Source organism: Cervus canadensis, chromosome 16 (genome assembly GCF_019320065.1).
Source record: "Cervus canadensis isolate Bull #8, Minnesota chromosome 16, ASM1932006v1, whole genome shotgun sequence".
NCBI lineage: Eukaryota > Metazoa > Chordata > Mammalia > Artiodactyla > Cervidae > Cervus > Cervus canadensis.
The window spans coordinates 46,238,882-46,260,524 of record NC_057401.1 but is presented as its reverse complement, the minus strand read 5'-3'; the positions used below and the strand labels follow the sequence as shown (position 1 = coordinate 46,260,524).

The following is a 21,643-nucleotide window of genomic DNA, read 5'->3' as shown; positions in this document are numbered from 1 at the left end:
GATTATAGGTGTCTATTCTCATGTATATTTCACATGTGTATATAGCTAACTATCTACTAGATACTTTAAAACCCACTGTATATATTGTTCACTGTGTATTAGGTATTTAAAACCCACTATCTTTCTGCAGGCATCTTAATTTAAAACGTTCGAATCAAACTGAATCCCTGCCTCTCTCTTCACACAAGCTCTTCTGGTAGAAAATGAGAATGTATCTTTTGCTCTCTTTCTCCCTCAAACCTTTTGTCGACCTAATTACTAAACCCTATGGCTCACCCACTTAACTGTATCTCAAATCCCTCCTCTCCTCTGATTCAGTTCAGACACATCAACCCTTGCTCTTCCGATCCAAGCAATGTGCTCCGTTGCTGCCAGAGTAATTAGACAAAATGAAGAATAGTATGAAGCTGGTGCTCTCTTAAAAAATGCTCCCTTAGACAATACAGGTAGCATTTTGTTTTTGTATCAACCCTCTTCATGATGCTGATTCTGCTATATTTCCACTCTTATTTCATACAACCTCTGCTACAAATCCTGGGATCCGGCCATACCAAATCACGTGCATTTTTCCAAATGTCACCTTTGTTCATTCTGTCCTTCCTAACAAAAATGCTCTCCCTCTCAATGCCTGTCTTCTTTCCTGGAAAATACTTAAATATCTTTCTCTTTCCTGGTCTCCTTACATCTGAAGAGTTGATCATTTTATTATTTGGGCATTAAATATATGTATAGTATAAATGTTTTTGTATCATTGTCCACTTAATATTTCTGGAAATAAGTTTACTTGCATATGTACACATATGTGCATGTATATTATATTTATGCAATTTATATATAACTTACATCTATAGACAAAAGCAAACAGAAGAGTGAAGCAGACAATGTGTGTGAGAGAATCTACAATGTAATAAAAGTGCATGTATATGTCTGTGAGAGAGAGAAAGAAAAAATGTTATGACTTTATAATCTTTCAAAATGCACATGACTTAGTAATGTTTTTGGTTTCTTATTTCTCACTATAATATTATTAGTTTGTTATTTTTTATCATACTTCCTTCCATGTAGTAGTAAGTGTTTAATAAATCAAAGAATGCTTTAATAACATGACTTCTTTGTAATTCTTCCAAATTATAGGTACTAGGACCATAGGGAAAAATCCTACAAATATATAAGGATATTTTTGTGATCACAGTAAAAATCAGAGCCATTATCTAACCTATATAAATAGTAGAACAGTGCTTTTGACTATAAGAATATCCATTTTTTCTACATTAAAAAAGGGGGAAAGAGACATTTTTAATTTCATTCCCTCCTTTCTCAGGCTAAAACATCTTCCTTGGGACACACCTGACTATTGCTCTACTTGAAATGTGCTTGATAATTTTAAAATATGCAGATCAGCCTGAGGTCTACATTACCTTAGAATCCCCAGTAGAGGAGAAGCTGACTATTTACAAAGTGAAAATCAGCACTTGTTAAATCACGCCTCCCTGGTACCAGGCAGGGATTATGGTCATCTCACAACTCACTGAAAGTATATGATTAAAATCTCTGTGTGTATCATATAGACATTTCCTTGAAAGACCTTGTCTCATGCAAACTTGTTTATTTACCCACCAAACAGTACAAGGATCCAATAAAGCATTCACTTGCGTTTGGTCCTTAGATATTGCAAAAGCACCTCAGGTATGCAGATGATACCAATCTCATGGCAGAAAGCAAAGAGGAACTAAAGAGCCTCTTGATGGAGATGAAAGTAAAAAAGCTGGCTTAAAACTCAACATTCAAAATACTAAGATCATGGCATCCGTTCTCATCACTTTATGACAAATAGATGGGAAAAAATGGAAATAGTATTTTCTTGGGCTCCAAAATCACTATAGATGGTGACTGCAGCCATGAAATTAAAAGATGCTTGCTCCTTGGAAAAAAAGCTATGCCCAACCTACACAAGGTATTAAAAAGCAAAGATATCACTTTGCCAAAAAAGATCCATATAATCAAAGTTACGGTTTTTCCAATAGTCATGTAGAGATGTGAGAGTTGGATCACAAAGGAGGTTGAGCACCAAAAATTGACGATTTCGACCTATGGGGCTGGAGAAGACTCTCGAGAGTCCCTTGTATAGTATGAAAATCAAACCAATCAATCCCAAAGGAAATCAGTCCTGAATATTCGCTGGAATGCTGAAGCTGAAGCTCCAACACTTTGGCCACCTGATGAGAAGAGCCAACTCACTGGAAAAGACCCTGATACTAACAAAGACTGAGGACAGGAGGAGAAGGGGCAATAGAGGATGAGATGGTTGGATGACATCATCGACTCAATGGACATGAGTTTGAGCAAACTCTGAGAGATAGGGAAGCACAGGGAAGCCTGCTGTGCTGCAGTCCATGGGGTCATGAAGATGCAGACATGACTTAGCAACTGAATAACAACTGACAAAGGTTTGATTTACCCGGGTTTGTATCAAAATGCATGGACATTTTATGAATTCATTATGTCCCATCTGAAGTTGTTCCCATTTACAGGCAACTAGTGAACCACTGAATTAACTAAAGGCAAGATTCATCAGGGAAGATAAAGAGAATCTTTGATGTAGCAATTTCTTTTTGAGTATAATGGTTAGAAGCATAGATTTTTGAGCCATCGAAACTGTTACTTCTTTTCCAGCTGTAAAACTATGAGCAAGTGACTTAAGTTTCATGCTTTTTTGAACTAATAAAAGGGGAAATAAATGTTATATTATTATAATTATACAGATATGAAGATTAAATGAATTAATTTTATATTATATTTACACTGTTTAATCTGTGTTATAACATTGTGCCTATTACTATTATTTTTATACTATTGCTGTATTTTATTTAAGTGTAGGCAAACCAGACAATCCATATTTATGTCATTTAATGAGCTAAATAAAGGTAGCCAATAAAGGTCATTCAGTTAAAGCAAACAAACATAGGTATAAAACCTCCTCCGAGTGATTCTAGAATTGCATGCTATGGTATCTGAATTGGCTGTATTTCTGTATAATCTTTAAACATAACTTTATGGAAAAGTGTTGGCATCAAAATACTCAGAAAACTAGTCTCATTAAGTTTATATGTACATCCAGTGTCCCATCATCTTAAAAAAAAAAACAAAAAAAAACTTTCCTGTAAGTGAAAATTCTCTGCTAATTTTCAGAACCAACAACCAAATGATGAAAACCTGATTTTTGTTACCATTCTCAATGTCACAGCAAAAAAAAAAAAAAGTAAGCAGCAATAAATTTACTCTTTTGAGGGCACTTGGGACAGATCTGTAAGCTTGTGTAATAAATATATCACATTGTAACAAATTTGATATTAATCATCTATATACATAATATTCTGAAATATATTAAGAGATCAAAAATAAATAAATATAAAGAAGCCCATCACTCAATCATACTTTTTTGGAGCTTATAAATTCTCTCTCTTCATAAATTCCCAGCTCAACTAATACATAAATGTTTTTGATACTGATTCCTGACTTCCACTTGTCCATCTAAGCTGTCTGCAAAGAGGTCTGTGTCTTAAATAGACCAGGGGTGTGGTTCTAGGACAACTGGGTTTCTCTGGAGGCCATATGCATTACTAAGTAGATGATAAAATAATCTCTTTTCTTTGCTCTGTGTTACAATGCATGGAAAAGCAGCCACATAAGAATAACAAGCTGTAGTCTTCCCAAACTATGTTCTAAAGTTGGGTTTTTTTGCCGGATCTCAGTCAGATGTTTAGATTCTTTCTTATTCTTGAGTGTGTGCTTGCTAAGTCACTTCATTTGTGTCTGACTCTGTGTGACCCTATGATCTGCAGCCTGCTATGCTCCTCTGTCCATGGGATTCTCCAGGCAAGAGACAATCCATACTGGATTGTCTGGATTCAGTACTGGATTGAATTCATGCTGGATTGAATACTGGAGCGGGTTGCCATGCTGTCCTCCAGGGGATCTTTCCAACCCAGGGATCACACCCAGATCTCTTTCATCTCTTGCAGTTGCAGGTGGGTTCTTTACCACTAGCACCACCTGGGAAGCCCCTCTTTCTTGAGTTCTAGTGAAATACTGTCCCATCCAAGTACTAGAGCCAAGTCTTCTAGACACCAGCAGGTTGACTGGAACCCTGATCATCCATGTAGCTGCTTTTGTAAACTCTTTTTCTCTAGGCATGGACCTTCCTTTCTGATGTCTATTTTTTTTTTGTCATTCTGTTTCTATTTCTTTCTTTTTGGAAAGTATTTGAGAGAGTCTTATCATACAACATCTTCTTCTGTATTAAGGCAATGAGCCTAGCCTCACCTCTGCATATCAACTATTCTTTAATCAATGATTCTGATTCTAGAGGAAACTTAGTATCCTAGCATTTTTCCAGAGGTGCTTTTTAAAAAGACCATTTGGGCACAAATCCCACTGTCCTGGGTGTTTTTGCCAAGCCTACAATGATCAGGTTCCAGTACTTTAATCTCTTCATAATCCTTTTCCACAAAGCCTATTTTGTTTTCTGATTTTTAGGGAAAGAAGGAAGTACGTGGGGGCAAAAGAAACTAAAAATACTCAATTGAAAATACCAGGTGGATAGAATACAGGTGATGGAGTATAACGTTTGTCTATCCTAGCACAATGAAACATAGTAAAAGTTAAGGACCATTGAACGTTTGACTGCTTGAAGAGCAGGAACATTTGCTCTGAAGTCCTCATCCATGGATGTTCTTTTATTCATATGAGGTAAGTTCATTCATTTTGTTGAAGTTATAGGTACTTTAGACTTAAGGCACTTTTATTTACTTTTTGGCCATCAGTGAATAGCAGCACAGCATCAGAGCAAGAAAAACAAGATTAGAGTTTGCACATTTCTCGTGGAGAAGGAATAAGGAAGGGGAAGCAAATCATTATGTAAGGAGAAGCAGGAGGCTTGAGATGTGGGTTTGTTGCCTGGGTCGGGAAGATCCCCTGGAGGAGGGCATGCAACCCACTCCAGTATTCTTGCCTGGAGAATCGCATGGACAGAGGAGCCTGGTGGGCTACAGTTTATGGGGTTGCAAAGAGTCAGGCACGACTAAAGCAACTTAGCAGGCACACACGCAGGGAGAAACTATATGTTATAGTTACTACTGAAAACATTTAATATAAGTGACCTTATTTGTTAATTGCAGCACTCTAAGTACTGTAGACACAGGAACTGACAATTAGAGAAGCAAAATTGTCTAATTGCATGCATTTTCTATTTGCAAAATTATTCAGGCCTCCTTAGGGAGAGACCTCTCCTATTCATGCTGAAAATAACTAGTCCTTTATTCTTCTTTCTGTTCTTCATGTACTTACCCCATGGTCAGACATCATATTGTACTTTCATGTGATCATCACTTAATTTTCTACACATTCCACCAGTAGCTCATGTCCTTGGTTAACTGTAGCCCTAATTCTTGCTTTGAGTCTGGATAAAGGATGCTCTCAAAAATTATCTGCTGAACCACCCTTAATCTAGGGTTTATTTTTAACTATTACAATATATTCCTTTTCTATTTTATTTTCTTGTTCACCTAAGCTTTTTAAAGTGCAGGCATTATTTCTTTGATCCTCTTTCTGACTTTCTTTTATTCCTCAATTTACAACCCACCAGCTTCTTTAAATGATTTCTACTAAAGCCAGTTGGGGAAGATCATCCACAATTACCCCTATTATGTAAATTCCAATAGCTGCTACTCAAAACTCATTTTATCTGACTTTAAAGCAATTGTCACTCTTGTCCTTTTCTATCCTTTGTTATTCTGGTTTTCTTGTATCAAGTTATAAAAATAGATACAAAATAGATACAAAATAGATAATACAGAAAAGTAAACATTAAAAGCATCACCAAAGATAATTCTCACCACCACTTTGAAGCAATCTTTTACCATTTTCTTTTTCTACTTGCACAGAATATGTCCTTTGCTAATACCCTACATTGGTAATTTTGCTAATTTCCAACTTCATGAATTCTCCTTCTTTTCCTGCCCTTATGGCTTGTAGTAGTTTGCAGTAAGGGTTTATATCAAAAGATAAATTTTCTCAAAAATATCTTCCATTGTAAAGGATGCACTCAATTCTCCTCCCCTCTGTTTGGAAAAGTGCTGCTCCTCTGTTGGCTCATTAAATTCTGTCCCAAGTTCCCTTATCACATGTATCATTTCATATTGAAATATTCTCTCCCCTGCTAGACAGTAAGCCATTTATAATCAGGATTCAAGATGTTAGAGAACAGTTAACATCCAAAAACACCTGACTTGGCCAGGTACAATAATAACTGCTTGCATGAGCTGCCTCACAACGGGAGATCCCAATAAGAAATCGGGGTTCTGGTGTGGAAAACTGGGAGAATTTGGGGGGGAAAGGAGGGAGAAATGCCAGCTCCTAATATGTCCTGTCAACCCCCCAGAAAACCTGAAGCTAAAACTCATCTTTGCTGAGACGCACGTACCACCAAGGACAAGCAAGATAACCGGCCAGAGACAACCTAGAAAGCTGACCCCATTATCGTAAAACCTGAGACTATGTCCTGGGTTCCTTTTCCCCTGCTGCTCTCCACCTGGGGCCCCTTTCCAATAGACTTTTGCTTTGTCAGTATGTTTGTCTCCTCAGACAATTCATTTCCACGTGTTAGTCAAGAGCCCACTCTCAGGTCCTAAAAAAAGCCCCCTTTCTGGTAACAAAAACTTATTAACCCTCATATGCTTAATTGCAAGCACCATGCCTATCATCGGAAGGAAAGCAATATTTTTTTTTCTCCGCTAGTTGTTTTTAAAATCAAAGTCACTTGAAACAACCTAGGATTCAGAAATAATTTCAACAGATACATTGTTTTGGTAGTGAAAGTACAATTTGCTATCTGGATAAAAATCTTAAAATACTTTTGGAACTCATTTTTTAGGTGCACCTCAACCCTCTAATCCATTGCTTCTCTTTTAGAAACATGCTAAGGTACACATGTCTTACCAGTGTTCACATGCTTATATACCTCTAAATCCATAAGAGCATAATGATAACTTAGATCACACATATAGCTGTGGTTTTTTTTTAATTCCAATAATAATTCACTATTGCCAATGTTTCTGTGAGTGCAGGGCTTGCTGATCTATTCCCCCAGCAACCTTCTTGTTGTTTGGTATGATCCAACCACATTTCTTGACCTTCAACTTCCATTCAACATCATTCAACTTCCAATTCAGAGCTGCTCTTATGCCATTTCCTTTGCTTGAAGGACGTTCCCACCTTTGTGTGTGTGTGTGCTCAGTCACTCAAGTCTGACTCTTTGTGACCCCACAGACTGTAGCTCACCAGGCCTCTCTGTCCATGGCATTTCCTAGGCCAGAATACTGGAGCAGGTTGCTATTTCTTACTTCAGGGGATCCTCCTTACCCAGAGATTGAACCCGTCTCTTGCATCTCCTGCATTAGCAGGCAGATCCATTACCACTGCAAACTATTACATTTTGTAGTGTTTGGATGAAATATCACCTCATGAGCAAGATCTTCCCTAATCATCTCCCTTGGAACACTCATGTTTCTCTTTTTACCCAGAACTGAGCAAATACTGTGTATGTATAACTGATTTTTTTTTTCTTATATATCATTTGCCTCTCCCATCTTAATGAAAGATCATAGGGACAAAAAGCACATATATACACACACACACACACATATATATATATATATATTTACAATTATAAATATATATATATTTACAATTATAAATATATATATATATTTACAATTATAAATATATATATATATATTTACAATAGTGTTTGGAAAAAGAGCTTCTTAATAAATATTTTTAAATAAAAGAATTTCTGATTTCACTTGAAGAGATACTCAAATAATATCAAAGTTTCTCAACCTCACTACTGATGACATTTTGGGTCAGATAATTTTTTGTCAAGTGACTTGCAGGGATGGTTAACAGCATTTCTAGCTTATATCCAATGGATACCAGTAATAGTGACCAGCTGAGACAAATAAACATGTCTTAAGATGTCTTAACATGTCTTAAGATGTCTTAAGATGTTAAGACATGTGGGCTTTCATCTGTTTCTGTTCCTTCCAAATGACTAAGATTTTTATCTCCTACAGATGTACCATATTGAACTTGGATTAACCTGCCTGGAAGTTTAAGTTTTAACCCTACCTTTATAATATTAGATAATAATAAAAATAGAGCAGTACTTACACACATTAACATAACTGAACACATAAATGCACTAGTAGCCAGCCACTGAGTCAAGTACTTCATATACTTAAAATTATCTGGTCTTACCACTCCACGGGGTATGCGCTGCCATCCAGTTTTACTAATGGCACTGGAATGGCTCTTTCTATTAAGAGGCCAGTCAAATGGACCAAGGTGAGAAAACTTGCAAATGAAGACAGAGTTGGGCTCATAAGAATGACTCCATAGTCTGTCCTAAACTGTCTCATATGGCAGACACCAGTTAAGTCACTAACCCTCATGCAGTTATTGATTGCAAATGTCTGGCCTGAGTTTGAAATAACTGGAAAATACTTGATGAAAGAGGACATTTCAAAAATTTATGTGACAAAAGAATGTAAAACATCTGCATAAGTTTTATATTAATGATATGTTTAAAGGATAATACTGGGTTAAAATATATGATTACAATTAATATGTCCTGCTTATTTTAATTTTTTAAGTATGGCTGATAGAAAATTTAAAATTACATTTGTGGCACACAATCTTGATTTGCATTCTATTTTTATTAGGCAGTACTAGTTTGTTCTCTTTATTATTTCCACTCTGAACCTCCTTTACTTCTGTATATTGGGTATAATAATAATAGCAATGTGCGTATACAAGTAACTTGTGAGTGTCAATGATATGCCACATATGAAGGTCTTCATAACCTGTGGAACTCTTGCCAAACACTGCTATTTAATGAAATGAGATGAGAAATTGAAAACTAGTTTTCCGCATGTTAGGTAACTTAGACTATCAAGTAACATTCTAATTGCCATGACTGAGTGTTCCCAATAGTCAGATATGGTTGCAAATATTCATAAGAGAAAAGATAATTGAGAAAATAAAAATCCATAAATTATATTTCCATTTATAATTAAAAAATAATGAGACAAGATACAGGATGCTCTAAAACTTCTTCTAACATATTATGTTGTACATCTGGAGTTGGGCATGAATTTCAAACCACCTCTGCCATTACTTGCAGTTCATCCTTAATGTCTATAACATTCACTTTCTCATTTGTAGAATGGAGATCAAATACTAACCTCAGTGGGTTCTGATAAAATAAAGTAGGTCAATAAGTAACTTGATGCGTGGTGAAATGAAAACGCTATTCAGAAAATAAGCTATGCTCTTTCTTTTCATTATTATTATGTTATTATTATTACTATTACTATTATACCCTGGCTTGTGTGATATGCCTACCAGACACCAACCACAAAATCTGACTAAACAAAAGAAAACAATGTAATCAGTGAATGAATTAATAAAGGTATTGTAGTAGAAGAAAAATGATACAATGGATTTTACTGGATATTTTCATCTGTTCAAATGTCTATTTTTTCCATTTATTAGAATCTATTAATTTGTTTATCAAATGCATACTTTTTAAATAGGCTGTGTATTTTGGACACCTGTACATATATGTTCTTGAGAAGTGAAACTCTAATAATCCTGGAACTTCTCTGCTAGTCCAGTGGTTAAGAATCCACCTTCCAGAGCAGGTGACATGGGTTCAATCCTTGCTTAGGGGACTAAAATCCTGCATGATACAGGGCAACTAAGCCCATGGGCCACAACCAGAGAGAAGCCTGCATGCCAAAATGGAAGAGCCTACATGCTGCAACTAAGACCTGATGCAGTCAAATAAATAAATTAATTAACATTAAAAATAAAATTTAATAATCCTCTTAATGGTCATCTTTTACTCAAAATACTTTTCTCACAAATACTTTTGCTCATTGTGGATTGTGCTGCTAGTTACAGTTTGTTTTTTCAGATTTGTATTCTGTTCTCTTGGTAAGAGGCTCATGATAAGAGGTGGTCAGAAATGTAAAATGTGAAATTTAAGTTTTAGTGCATGGGCATGTCTTTAGACCTGATCTGAAAGAACCATAAAGATTTATTCTTGATTTGCTTTTCCCTGCCAATACTAAAATTACTCTGAAGCTGAGGCTTGATAATTGGAAAACAGCATAAGCAGACACTCTTCCTTCTGTGTTTTGGGTCAAACACCACAATAGCAATGGCTGAGGGACACGTAAATTAAATATCTAACAAAATATCATCAAAAATACATGAGTATATTATTAAGTTCACTCAAGATTATTCTATATGAATTTTATAATCTTTCAACACACATGATTTTAAACAATTTAATTAAAATCATGCACTAATAATAATCAAAGTTAGATAAAACTGGTACAAGAAGAGAGGTGAAATGCTTCTAAAGAGTCAAAACAACACAGTAATTCTTAGACTATAATTCTTTCTGTGTAATGGTCTTTAGCATAAACATATAAATATCACGTAAAGCTATTGCTTTTTACATTTTAATATCTTAACACAAAGTTACGTAAGGCAATTAAAAACAAAAAGCTAAAATTGGGAGATCAATTTAGAAGTTAATATGCAGCAAATGTTAAAAATTAAAAACATAAATCATCCCAAAGCCTCTGTTTTATACCACATTTCCTAACAATGTGAGCATCCATCTTGAAATAAAGAGTCTTTTAGATTAACAGGAAATTGACTGAGTCTTGGCAATGTCCTCTGAGACCCAGTATCATCTGCTCTAGCTGCATGTTTTCTACCAAATTTGTATAAAAAAGAATAAACAAATGTAATTATACAGTCAGATGCTAATGGTTCTTAACCTATTCCTGACCTGTTTCGAGAATTTGAAGGATTCATTTTAAACCACAAAATAAATCTATAAATAAATCAGAAATACAAACTGTTTTAGTAAGATTGCTATTCCAAACAAATGGAAGCCTAGCATAGTGATAGTAAGTGGAAGTCTGATTAGTTTGTAAGGTTCTCCCTATGTAGTTCTTTTTGGTTATGTCTTTATTTATTTTTTAATTTTTTTTGTCAAAGCTTTATTAATATGAAAAATTAGATATTTTACTAAAACATTTCATCCTCAAATTAGAATCCTCCTTCTTAAAACCTAAGTAGAAATAAACACAATCATTGTGAAAGTATAACTTAGTTTTTGGTTTGTTTTTTTATAAAACATTTCCTTTGCTAACTGATATAAATAGTTCTTAGATGATAATCATGGACGTAGAACATATAGGTACATATATATATATATGGAGAGAGTTTGTGATCATAGAGCCCTCTGTCTCTGAAAGAACTATGTTTGAAATATTTAATTTTTATCTATTAATAACAATGAATTCATCAGCATATACACCTTTTTCTTCATCCTTGTAGCACATTTCAATCTGTTTTAAATGAAATGATTGACAGTTGCTTTTTCTCTTTTCGTTTTTCACTCTAAAGCTTTTGCCCTGCAGAAAGGCCATTAAAGAAAGCTTACTCTGGGGGAAGCGCGGAGGATTGTCGTTGACGTCTGTCAGCGTGATGTTGACCGTGGTGGTCCCTGATAAGCCTCCCATCTGGCCGCCCATGTCTTTGGCCTGGATCACCACCTGATATTGCTCCCTGTTTTCTCTGTTCATGTTTGGTAAAGCAGTCCTTATAATACCTTGAAGAAAAAAAAAGAAAACTTTTAATATGGCCATTAAAACCTCAATTGTTATTTGATTAAGCTCACAAATTGCAAATACAAAGTAGTGATTTTTGAAAAACAAAAATGTTTTCTCTATTGCTTTTTATTGTCTAGAGATTATAAAATGATTCTCAGTAAATATTTTCCAATTTGTTTGGTTCTTCTATTTTCTAAAGATTGTCATATATGCTGTCTAGTGCCCTAAACCCAGTTGGAAAAATATAAAAGCAGGTATATTCCCATTAGTTTGCTCAATCATTCAGCTTTGAGTTCTTAAATCTTTAATTGTGGCATCATCACCCTTCTGTGAGGATTAATGTTAAGGTGTTGTTCCTTTTTCTAAAACTTATAACGATCATAGAGACTATTAAATAAATAAACACTGATTCATGATTCCTGACCTGTTTCAGGCTCCACAGAGAAATATGGCTGCCCTTGAAGTATGCTGTAAATGACTCTGGCGCTGTTTCCATATGAAGGGTCATCGGCATCTGTAGCTGTGACTTGCACCACAGAAGTACCTGAAGTATCCAAATTCAGCTTAGTTCTGCACAGTACCAGAAGGAGGAGCAAAAGCACTGGTTTTCATGGAAGACTTGAATGATTTTTGGCTTTAATAATGACCTCTTAAAGAAACATTTGTATATAATTTAGATGAAAAAAATATAGAGAGAGTTATTACAGGTAAACTTTGAATTCAACAAGGTATTTTATTTAGCCAACAGGTGCATTTCATTCATGTAATAGATAATGCTGACAGTGTATCAGATTATACTAAAGGCAGACACTTTACAAATGCTCCGGTTTGGTATTTAAATTCACTTTCACATAATAGATTTGTTTCGTGTAAAGGGCATAGCTAATCACAAAGGAGTAAGTATGCTTTTCTTTCCCTCTCTCCACTAATTAACTATAAAAATAATTAACATCTGCTCCAGAATACAGTTTTATGAATAGATTAAATTCTAAATTTAGAAACAATCCACGATGATCCCAAGTCCCATGAACTATTAAAAGCTAGTTAATAAAGTTCAAAATATATAAAAGGCTTTATATTAAGGTGATTGCCAAAAGTCCTTGGGATTTAGTAAAGTAAATATTAAATAATAATCCCTGAACAATGCTTTTGAGAAAAGCAGTATGACATTTTCAATTGTAATTGTCACAAGGAAAATGTATCAGAATTATTTAATCAGTTTACTTCTCTTACATTTGAGAAATGAATCTGTTACTAAATCTGAATACATATCTCTAAAAATGTTATCATTGTTTCCTGATATTTACTTTCCTGTGGTTCTTTATTTAACAAAGAAATGAAATCAGTCTTAATTTTCTTTGCCTACCAACAACTTCTATTTATTTATTGAAAAGCAAATTCTATTTTCTTGAATGTTATACTTCCAGTTTTTTCACACATTCTGTTTCACAGCTTTTGCAACTTAATTTTGTAATTCTGTATCCATTTGTCATTAGCTGTTGATTTTTAACTGGTTCATTTGAATAAGAGATTTATATCAGGAAAGTTTTATATATAATGGCTATAGTGAAATATTTTAAAATATTTAATATGAATTAATAGAAAATCTAATTAATTTCATTGTTCATGTCATCTAGGTAATACAAACTCTTTAGACACATTACAATGAGAGTGCACATATAAAGACTCCAGATTGCATTTATGGTGTTCTAAGTATATTTATAGTATATTTGGAGTCAGAATTTTAAACAACTATTCTCCAAATATATGTGACAAACATTTGTGTTTTCATAGTTTTCTACTGAAGTTCAATGGTATTTTCTTGGATTTTTGAGGAAGTGTCTATTTATTATATTGTAGAAATTTACAAACCCATAGGAGGTGAAAAATGCATTAATCTTTTTTCTGACTCATTTTTTATTCATAAAATTAAGTACATACTCTTAGGAAGTCAAAGATGACTTCAGTTAATTGACCACAATATTCTAAGAATTTCTTGATTACTATTTTTTATATTTTTTGAATGCCACCATAAACGTTGTAAATGAACTCACCTACAACCGACATTTCAGGAACACTCGCTGTATAAATTTCCTCTGGGAACGTTGGCTCATTGTCATTGATATCATGGATTTTGATCACAAACTCAGACTCTGGTTCTACCGGCCTCAAAGTTCTCCTGTTAATAGCTTGTGCACGTAGAGTATAAAAGGCCTTTTCTTCCCTATCAATTCTTCTTGTGGCATGAATGTCACCTGTTTTTTCATCAATAATAAAAAGAGTACCAGCTCCATCTCCAGATAAAATATATTTGAGGGATCCATCTCCTTTATCTTGGTCTGAATGAAGCTAGGGGAAATAAAAATGAGCATATCCATGATAATGTCTAAAGGTACATAATGCAGTAAGAATTCAAAGAAGGTCTCTCAAGTCCCATCTTTGAATAATGGGGTCAGTTATCTCAGTTCTTGAAATGAGAGTTGAATAAGTATGATCGCACTCATCTATATACTTTAAACAATAGGACTAGCCATTTCCATATCAGTGTGATTTTTATTCTAAATGGAAAAAAGTAATAAAATAGACCAAACACAGCTCCTTCTTTGCTTAGCTTGGTAAATAACCATTTCTGTACGCAAATAACTCCTGACAAAGACATAAGTCATCAGTCTTGATATGCTGATGTAAACACTGCTGCTCTCATCTCTTGCTGTGAATGGAAAATCCTTTTACTCTCATATTATACACAGCATTTATCTCCTGTAAACTTATGATTAATTACTGTATTTCTGTTGGGGAATTCACAATACCTTAAGGATTGTAGGGCAGGCAAAGTTGCATGACACAGTTCTAATGATACATTAGAAAATTTACCCATCATTCTTTGATACATACAGAAAACAGCAGCTGCCCCAAGAAATATTTGTAGAGTTCAGAACAAGAGTATGAATAGATATCTATATAACACCAGATTATAAATCAGAAATACATAAATAACACCAGAAAGCTATAAATCAAGCTAATAAACAATTAAATAATATGTGCTCTATCTAGCTCTCTACATTGTCAAATCTATCTTTTTAACAAGCTCAAGCAAGTTTTATGCAGAAACAATGCAATACAGAGCAACAACACTAATCTTCCAGAATCTAGTCATCAGATCAAAAAGCTTTTCATGTATTCATGTGGATTCAGCCCTGTGCACATCCCATTCCAGTCCTAATATTGTCCAGGAGCCCAGGTATCATTTGGCGATCACCAGGCATCTGCAGTTGCCCTGCAGTATCCACGGAAGATTGATTCCAGGATCCCAGTGGATGCCAAACTCGGAGGATTCTTGAATCCTGACTTAAAATGGCACAGTGAAGTCCTGTGTATGTGTGTATTAGTCATCAGTCATGTCCATTTCTTTGCGACCCCATGGACTGTATCCCATCATGCTTCCCTGTCCATGGAGTTCTCCAGGCAAGAGTACTGCAGTGGGTTGCCATGCCCTCCTCCAGGGGGTCTTTCTGACCCAGGGATTGAACCTGGGTCACTTTCATTGAAGGCAGATTCTTTACCATCTGAGCCACCAAGGAAGCCCTCAGCCCTCAATATCTATCTATAGGCTGAGCATCCGTGGATTCTACCACCCGTGGATCGTGCACCATCTTTACCACCTGTGATTGGTTAAATCTCCCTGGTGGTTCAGATAGTAAAGAATATGCCTGAAATGCAGGAGACCTGGGTTCAACCCCTGGATTGGGAAGGTCCTTGGGAGGAGGGAATGGCTACCTACTCCAGTAGTCTTGCCTGAAGAATTCCATGGACAGAGGAATCTGGTAGGATACAGTCCATGAGGTCGCAAAAAGTCAGAAATGATTGACACTTTCACTTTTCACAGACACTGAGCTCACAATTGTGGACGGGTGACTGTATATTGTTTTTAACAAATTCACACTAGACCAGCGTCAGGATTAAAGCTTCATGTAACAACGGGTAAATCTGGTCTTTGGCAGCCTGACCTGGAGAAGGGACTCTTCAGGATCTAGAAGCAAGTTAAAGGATTTTTGGGCAGGGAATAATGAGTCCCAAGTATTTCAAGCATGGTCTGGAAATGGATGTGACAGTTTCAGATATGAAAACTCCCTTGCTTGTCACAGAATTCTTCCCCTGAAGGTAGAGACTTAGCCATAGGATAAATAGAGCATGGCTCTGTAAAACACAAGGATTGTAGGTTTTTCTCTAACTGTATCACCCAACCAATAAACATTTTTTTTAATACTATGATCATGGTTTGATTATAGTAAGAGATTATCATTTAAATTTTTATTTTGCTTTTTATCTGCTAAGAAATAGAAAAACAATGTGTAGATTTTTGAAGTTTTGGTAAAGCATGTAGTATTACTTAGACATCATGCCCATGTTGTCTTTTTAAAAACTGAAGTATAGTTTTGGGCTTCCCTGATAGCCTAGTTGGTAAAGAGTCTGCCTGCAATGCAGGAGACCCCGATTCAATTCCTGGGTTGGGAAGATCTGTTAGAGGAGGGATAGGCTACCTACTCCAGTATTCTTGGGCTTCCCTTGTGGCTCAGCTGGTAAAGAATCCGTCTACAATGTGGGAGACCCAGGTTCGATCCCTGAGTTGGGAAAATCCCCTGGAGGAGAGAAAGGCTACCCACTCCAGTATTCTGGCCTGATGAATTCCAAGGACTGTATAGTCCATGGGGTGGCAAAGGGTCAGACACACCAAGTGACTTTCCCTTTCACTTTCATAGTTGATTTACAATATAGTTTAGTTTCATGTAAACAGCAAATTAACTTGGTTATACATTCTTTTTTACTGTTTTCTATTATAGGTTATTGCAAGATATTGAATATAGTTTCCTGTATTAAACAGTAAGTCATTGTTGTTTATTATATATAGTAGTATGTATCTATTAATCCCATATATCTAATTTATTCCTCTCCCTCCTTCCTCTTTGGTTACAATAAGTTTTTTTCTATGTCTGTGAGTCTGTTTCTGCTTTGTAAATAAGTTTATTGGTTACATGTTTTTTGTTTTTTTTTTATAGTCATATAAAATGTAGTCATTAATCAGAATAGGCATACTTACCTGTAGCCTAGAGAAATAAAAATTGGAGACAATATCCTTCAATTATGCAAAATATTATAGAATTAGATATTTACCTAAATAGGTTTGATGTTTTTGCTCTTTACTTAAACCAGCAAAAATTTTTATCTAATTATCTGTATAAATAGTACACTGATTATATTCACTTTAAAGTAGAATCTCTTCCCTTATTTGAAAGTTCACTTTGCTTTATAGGAGCTTATGTCAGTGAACTTGCCTGTGAAAGTATTTTTAAGTGGACATCAAAATTGTTTAAATTAAACAAATATTTAATTCCTCTCCCCCCAATATATTGCATTACTGGTTACTACTTGGTCTATAAAAGCAGTTTATTTTTCAGTTAATTATTTGTAGTAATCATCATTTAGCCATTAAATTTGGATCAAACTTCATTTTCCTGATTTCTGGATAAAAACCTCATTATTAAAGATACAACAGAAAAAAGAAAATCTCAAATGGATAGGTACTTTGGAGAAAAAGAACTAGAAGTCAGGTAACAAATACTTTTTTACTGCATTTTTAGCTATTCATAAACAACAAAGTAAGCTTGAGAAATAAGAAATATCTGTGTTTAACAAAACAGCTCTCAGAAGTAACATATGACTGTGTTGTCCAGGGAAAAAAAGTCACAAGATTGAAGCATTTTAGTAATTGAAAATGCACGTAGTTGCTGGGAAACTTTCCAATTATATGAATGTGCAATACAGCTTCAATTTTCCAAATGACAGATATAAGCATTGCGTATTTCTTGTTCTGTCTGGGAAACAAATAGTTCAAGAAAAGATTATTGATATTATCAGTCATCTCATCAGAAAACTTTGTGATGTCTTTTAGATATTTACAGTGTTTACTGTCTATCCATTCAACAATTTTAATTGAGGAATATTTAGTTACTCTCATAAGAATCAAGTCTTTCTAAAAGGATATCAACAGTTCATCCTAATGCTATGGGGGATTCAAACACAGTAATAGAAATTCACAGGAGAGTCCCCTAAACTAGCTTATGGGAATGAGTAGATTTCCTTAAATATATATCACACAAGTTTCGTGGTAAAGAAGGAGTAGAGGTTTAAACCTGGGTATTTTTTTTTTTCTGCATTTTACAAATTTTATATCTCATAAAGAACATTGGATGAATATAGAACATAGATTCACAGTGGAGACGGAAATAAAGCAAGATGGGAATCATTAAGACCAGTTCTGCTCTTCTAATCAGATAGACATACAAAAAAGAAGTTGCTAGTATGGTGAGATTTTAATTTTTAGAAAGCTCAGTTTTGGAATATGAATCACAGCAGGATTCTTACCTTCACTTATACTACAGAGAGTGAAAATTAAATCTTGTAATTGGACCACATGCTGGGGGAGTTTCCGTTGGATTAGAAAATTGAACATGATAGCTGGGAATCAAAGAGATGTCAGTTGGAAGCTGGACTGCTGGTTTCGTGATTCAGAAATGAAAAGACTTCTTCCCTCTCAAATGTAAGAGAAACAAATTAGATCTATGAATTTATAAGTGTTGGTTTTAAGAAACCAGACAGAATACATTTTTCTTGAACTCTAAGAACTTGCATAAAAGTAAAGAAAAAACATGTTCTTTTCTCACAGAGGGAAACAATGGAACACTAACACTAGAATAAACGGACAAAATGACCATATCTGGGGGCTTTGCATTAGTCTATGTTTAGTAAAATATTATTTAAATAGACATATGTGAAAATTGGACAAGTAAAGAGATAAAACAGATACATACTATGAGGCAGAAAGATGCATTTTTACATGTTCTGAGACTTGACAAGTTGCTTTTTACTCTAGATAAACCTGATGGGAGATGAGAGTTAATTAGTAAAGGGTATGACGATGATGTGAATTTCCTAAAAGTTATAGGAAAAGACCAATGGACAAAGTTCTTTAATTATAGTCCTCTGCCTAAACTATTTTTTAGGCTTCTATTTTTTAAGCTCTATTTTTTAAGCTTCTCTTTATTACCGTAATTATTTCTTTTTTGCATTCTCTTCTCTTCTTACCCTGCTGTTGTCTCTCTCCCTCATTTCTTGTGTGTGTAATAGAAATTTTATTTTACATTCCAACTCACTTATTATAATAAGCAAAGATCAGAGAAGATTTAATTTTTTATAACTGCAGTCTTCTCATTAAGCTTACCTTTTTTTGGTTTAGATATTAGTTATCAATACTTGGATTTATTAAACATTTAATTAAACAAAATCAGTTGTTTGTGTTATTGAGAAGAAAAAGTGTCAAAAAACTTATAGCATCTACCCTGAAATAAATTTTATATTGATTTGACCTTGTGCTATTTTATTATGTGAGATATTAAAGTTTCTTTAAACACAGAAAAAAATGTCAGATTATTGAGGCTTTAGTTCCTCAGTAACACCTGTTCTCCAGTGTGAAACATTTGTGCCACAAATCTTTAAGAAGAATTTTATGTTAATACTGACCTTTTCTTTCCTTGAGGAAAGCCTATTAAAAATTCACAACCTGCTGTGTTCCTTGTAAACTCACAAGTAGATAAAGGACATGGCAAGATACATGACAATTAATGAAAATAGAACAACTGATACTGTGCTGTACATTTATAAGTCATTTTCCTACTATTTAACTTTCTAAATTTGGATGTGGTTATTATAACTCATTTGCTTATATTGATTAGTTTAATAATTAAAACTAAACAATCCATTGAATTTAAATAAATATTTTAGCAACAAATTATTTAATTAAAGACTAGTAATTTTAAATGTGGCAGACTTCTGATAATTTTAAAACATTTCATGTAAAGCTTCATGTTCATTTTAAGATACTTGTCTAAAACAAAGTTTGTAAGCTAAAAGGGGTCTTGTGGCTTATATAGATTAAGACCACCTTTACTATTAAGAGGAAGAAACTGAGATCTAATCAATTTTTGTCGCATAGGAGTTAATTTAAGATTATACTTCAGGATGAGTACTTTGTTGGTAGAAATTTTACTTCTTAATATCAGTCATTTTTATTTTTCAGTTTTTCACATAAATTTGGAAATATAAAAGCAATCAAAGTATTGGTCTATGAAGTACAGGGAATTTAATTGGTCACCAAAAGGATAACTAATGAAAGATTTTCTCTTGCATTTTCCTCCTTGGCTAGAAGAAAAATGACCAAATTTTAAAATGTAAAAAAACTGTATCTATCAATCTGCCAGTAAACGTCTGGTTACTAATTCAGAGGAATTTATATTGCTAGGTGGGATTCTTCCTCATTCAGAATATTGATACCTTTTTGGATATTGGTTATTGTTGGTATTTGGTTTGAGAAAATTAGAATTATACTTGCAGAATTATATTATGATTATATTTATAATGGTTAGACTACTAATAGTTATTGAAGTGGCTTCTCAGGTGGCACAATGGTACAGAATCTGCCTGCCAGGAGATGCAAGAGATGAAGGTTAGATACCTGGGTTGGGTCCCTGGGGAAGGAAATAGCAGCCCACTCCAGTACTCTTGCCTGGGAAATCCCACGGACAGAGGAACCTAGAAAGCTATAATCATGGGATTGCAAAGAGTTGGACATGACTGAGCATACATAGATGGACTAGTTATTGAAGGACACATTTTGAAAAATGAATCAAAAGGACTATAAGAAGCACTATCTGAATTTAACAATTTCTCATTTGTGTGTGTTCATTAACTTCAAAATATCAGAAATTGTTGAATAGATTTTCTAATATACAGTGATAATTTTATGCCTGCTGTTCTTTCAAACAGCCAATATATTCTATATTTGTTTTTTAAAAAATGCAGCATGTGGCAAATATGCTATGCTATTCTGGTACCATCATCATTAGCATTTTGCTCTAATTGCTCTAGTGACTAACATAATAAAACATTTGATATTATAATATCAAATGGAAGCTAAGGCACTGAATCAAGTAACTTTAAATTTGCATCCAATTAAAAAAGATAGTGAAGATGGTCTTACACCAGAATGCAGCTGAAAGCATACTACAGCAAATGAAATCTGGCCAGAAATAAATAAGTAGTTACTCATTTTGTTGAAAGTAGGGGGGAAAAGGATGACAGGAGTTGCAAATCTTGAGTGTGCAAAGTTTACAGAGTAAGATTGACATTATTTTCCTATTAATAGAGAAAAATGTATAGAGAAAAATATACATAATTTTTTATGAATACCAATGAAACAATTTTTCCTCCAGAAAATAGAAATGGGGATGAGAAATAAAGCTTATCAATGGAATGGACTGAAAAACCAAATATGATAGTTTAAAAGTACCCCATACAGATGATTCAAATTAATAAACACTTTTCTGAACAATTTCTCTCTGGGACCACAAGCAAGTATAGAGGATTAAGTGATTGATAGACAATGTTGTCTAAATAATTTAGGATCTGGAAAAAAGTTAAGTGGTTGTCGCCCGAATTTGACAGAGTCTTTAGAGAGTTCCTTCAAGTGTACAAACTCCAAGGGGTGCCCACATTCAAAAACCAAAGATTCCTCTTCCCGTTTGGTCTTTTGAGAGTTCAGCTTACTGAAAGTTATCTTTGTGCTTTTGAGTCACCTTAACTGGTGAGTTCAGTTTAGGATTATCTTGCATTTGGGGGGTCTTTCTTAGAAGCTTTTGGGAATTACTCAAAGCCCTGCAGCAGATTGGGCTTCTTAGCAGAGAGTGCTATTAAATTCCAGAAGACATCTCCTGCAAGGAATGATGCCAATTCATGGTCACATGGTGTCACAACTCATACATTTCTTTCCCAGTACT

At 34.4% G+C, this 21,643-nt stretch overlaps 1 protein-coding gene across 3 annotated transcripts in view; it reads right to left on the bottom strand.

The window, feature by feature from the left end:
- The window catches only part of LOC122454581 (cadherin-10), a 191,206-nt gene that overhangs the window by 45,414 nt on the left and 124,149 nt on the right, over positions 1 to 21,643 (bottom strand). For 2 of the 3 annotated variants that reach the window (XM_043489150.1, XM_043489149.1), the window contains exons 3-5: positions 13,808 to 14,102; positions 12,178 to 12,297; positions 11,585 to 11,752 (exon numbers count right to left, since the gene is read on the bottom strand). In XM_043489150.1, the coding sequence (XP_043345085.1) occupies positions 11,585 to 11,752; positions 12,178 to 12,297; positions 13,808 to 14,102 (583 nt within the window). Of the gene's footprint in view, positions 1 to 11,584; positions 11,753 to 12,177; positions 12,324 to 13,807; positions 14,103 to 21,643 lie in introns of those variants that run through there. The other variant, XM_043489151.1, reaches the window with a different exon arrangement.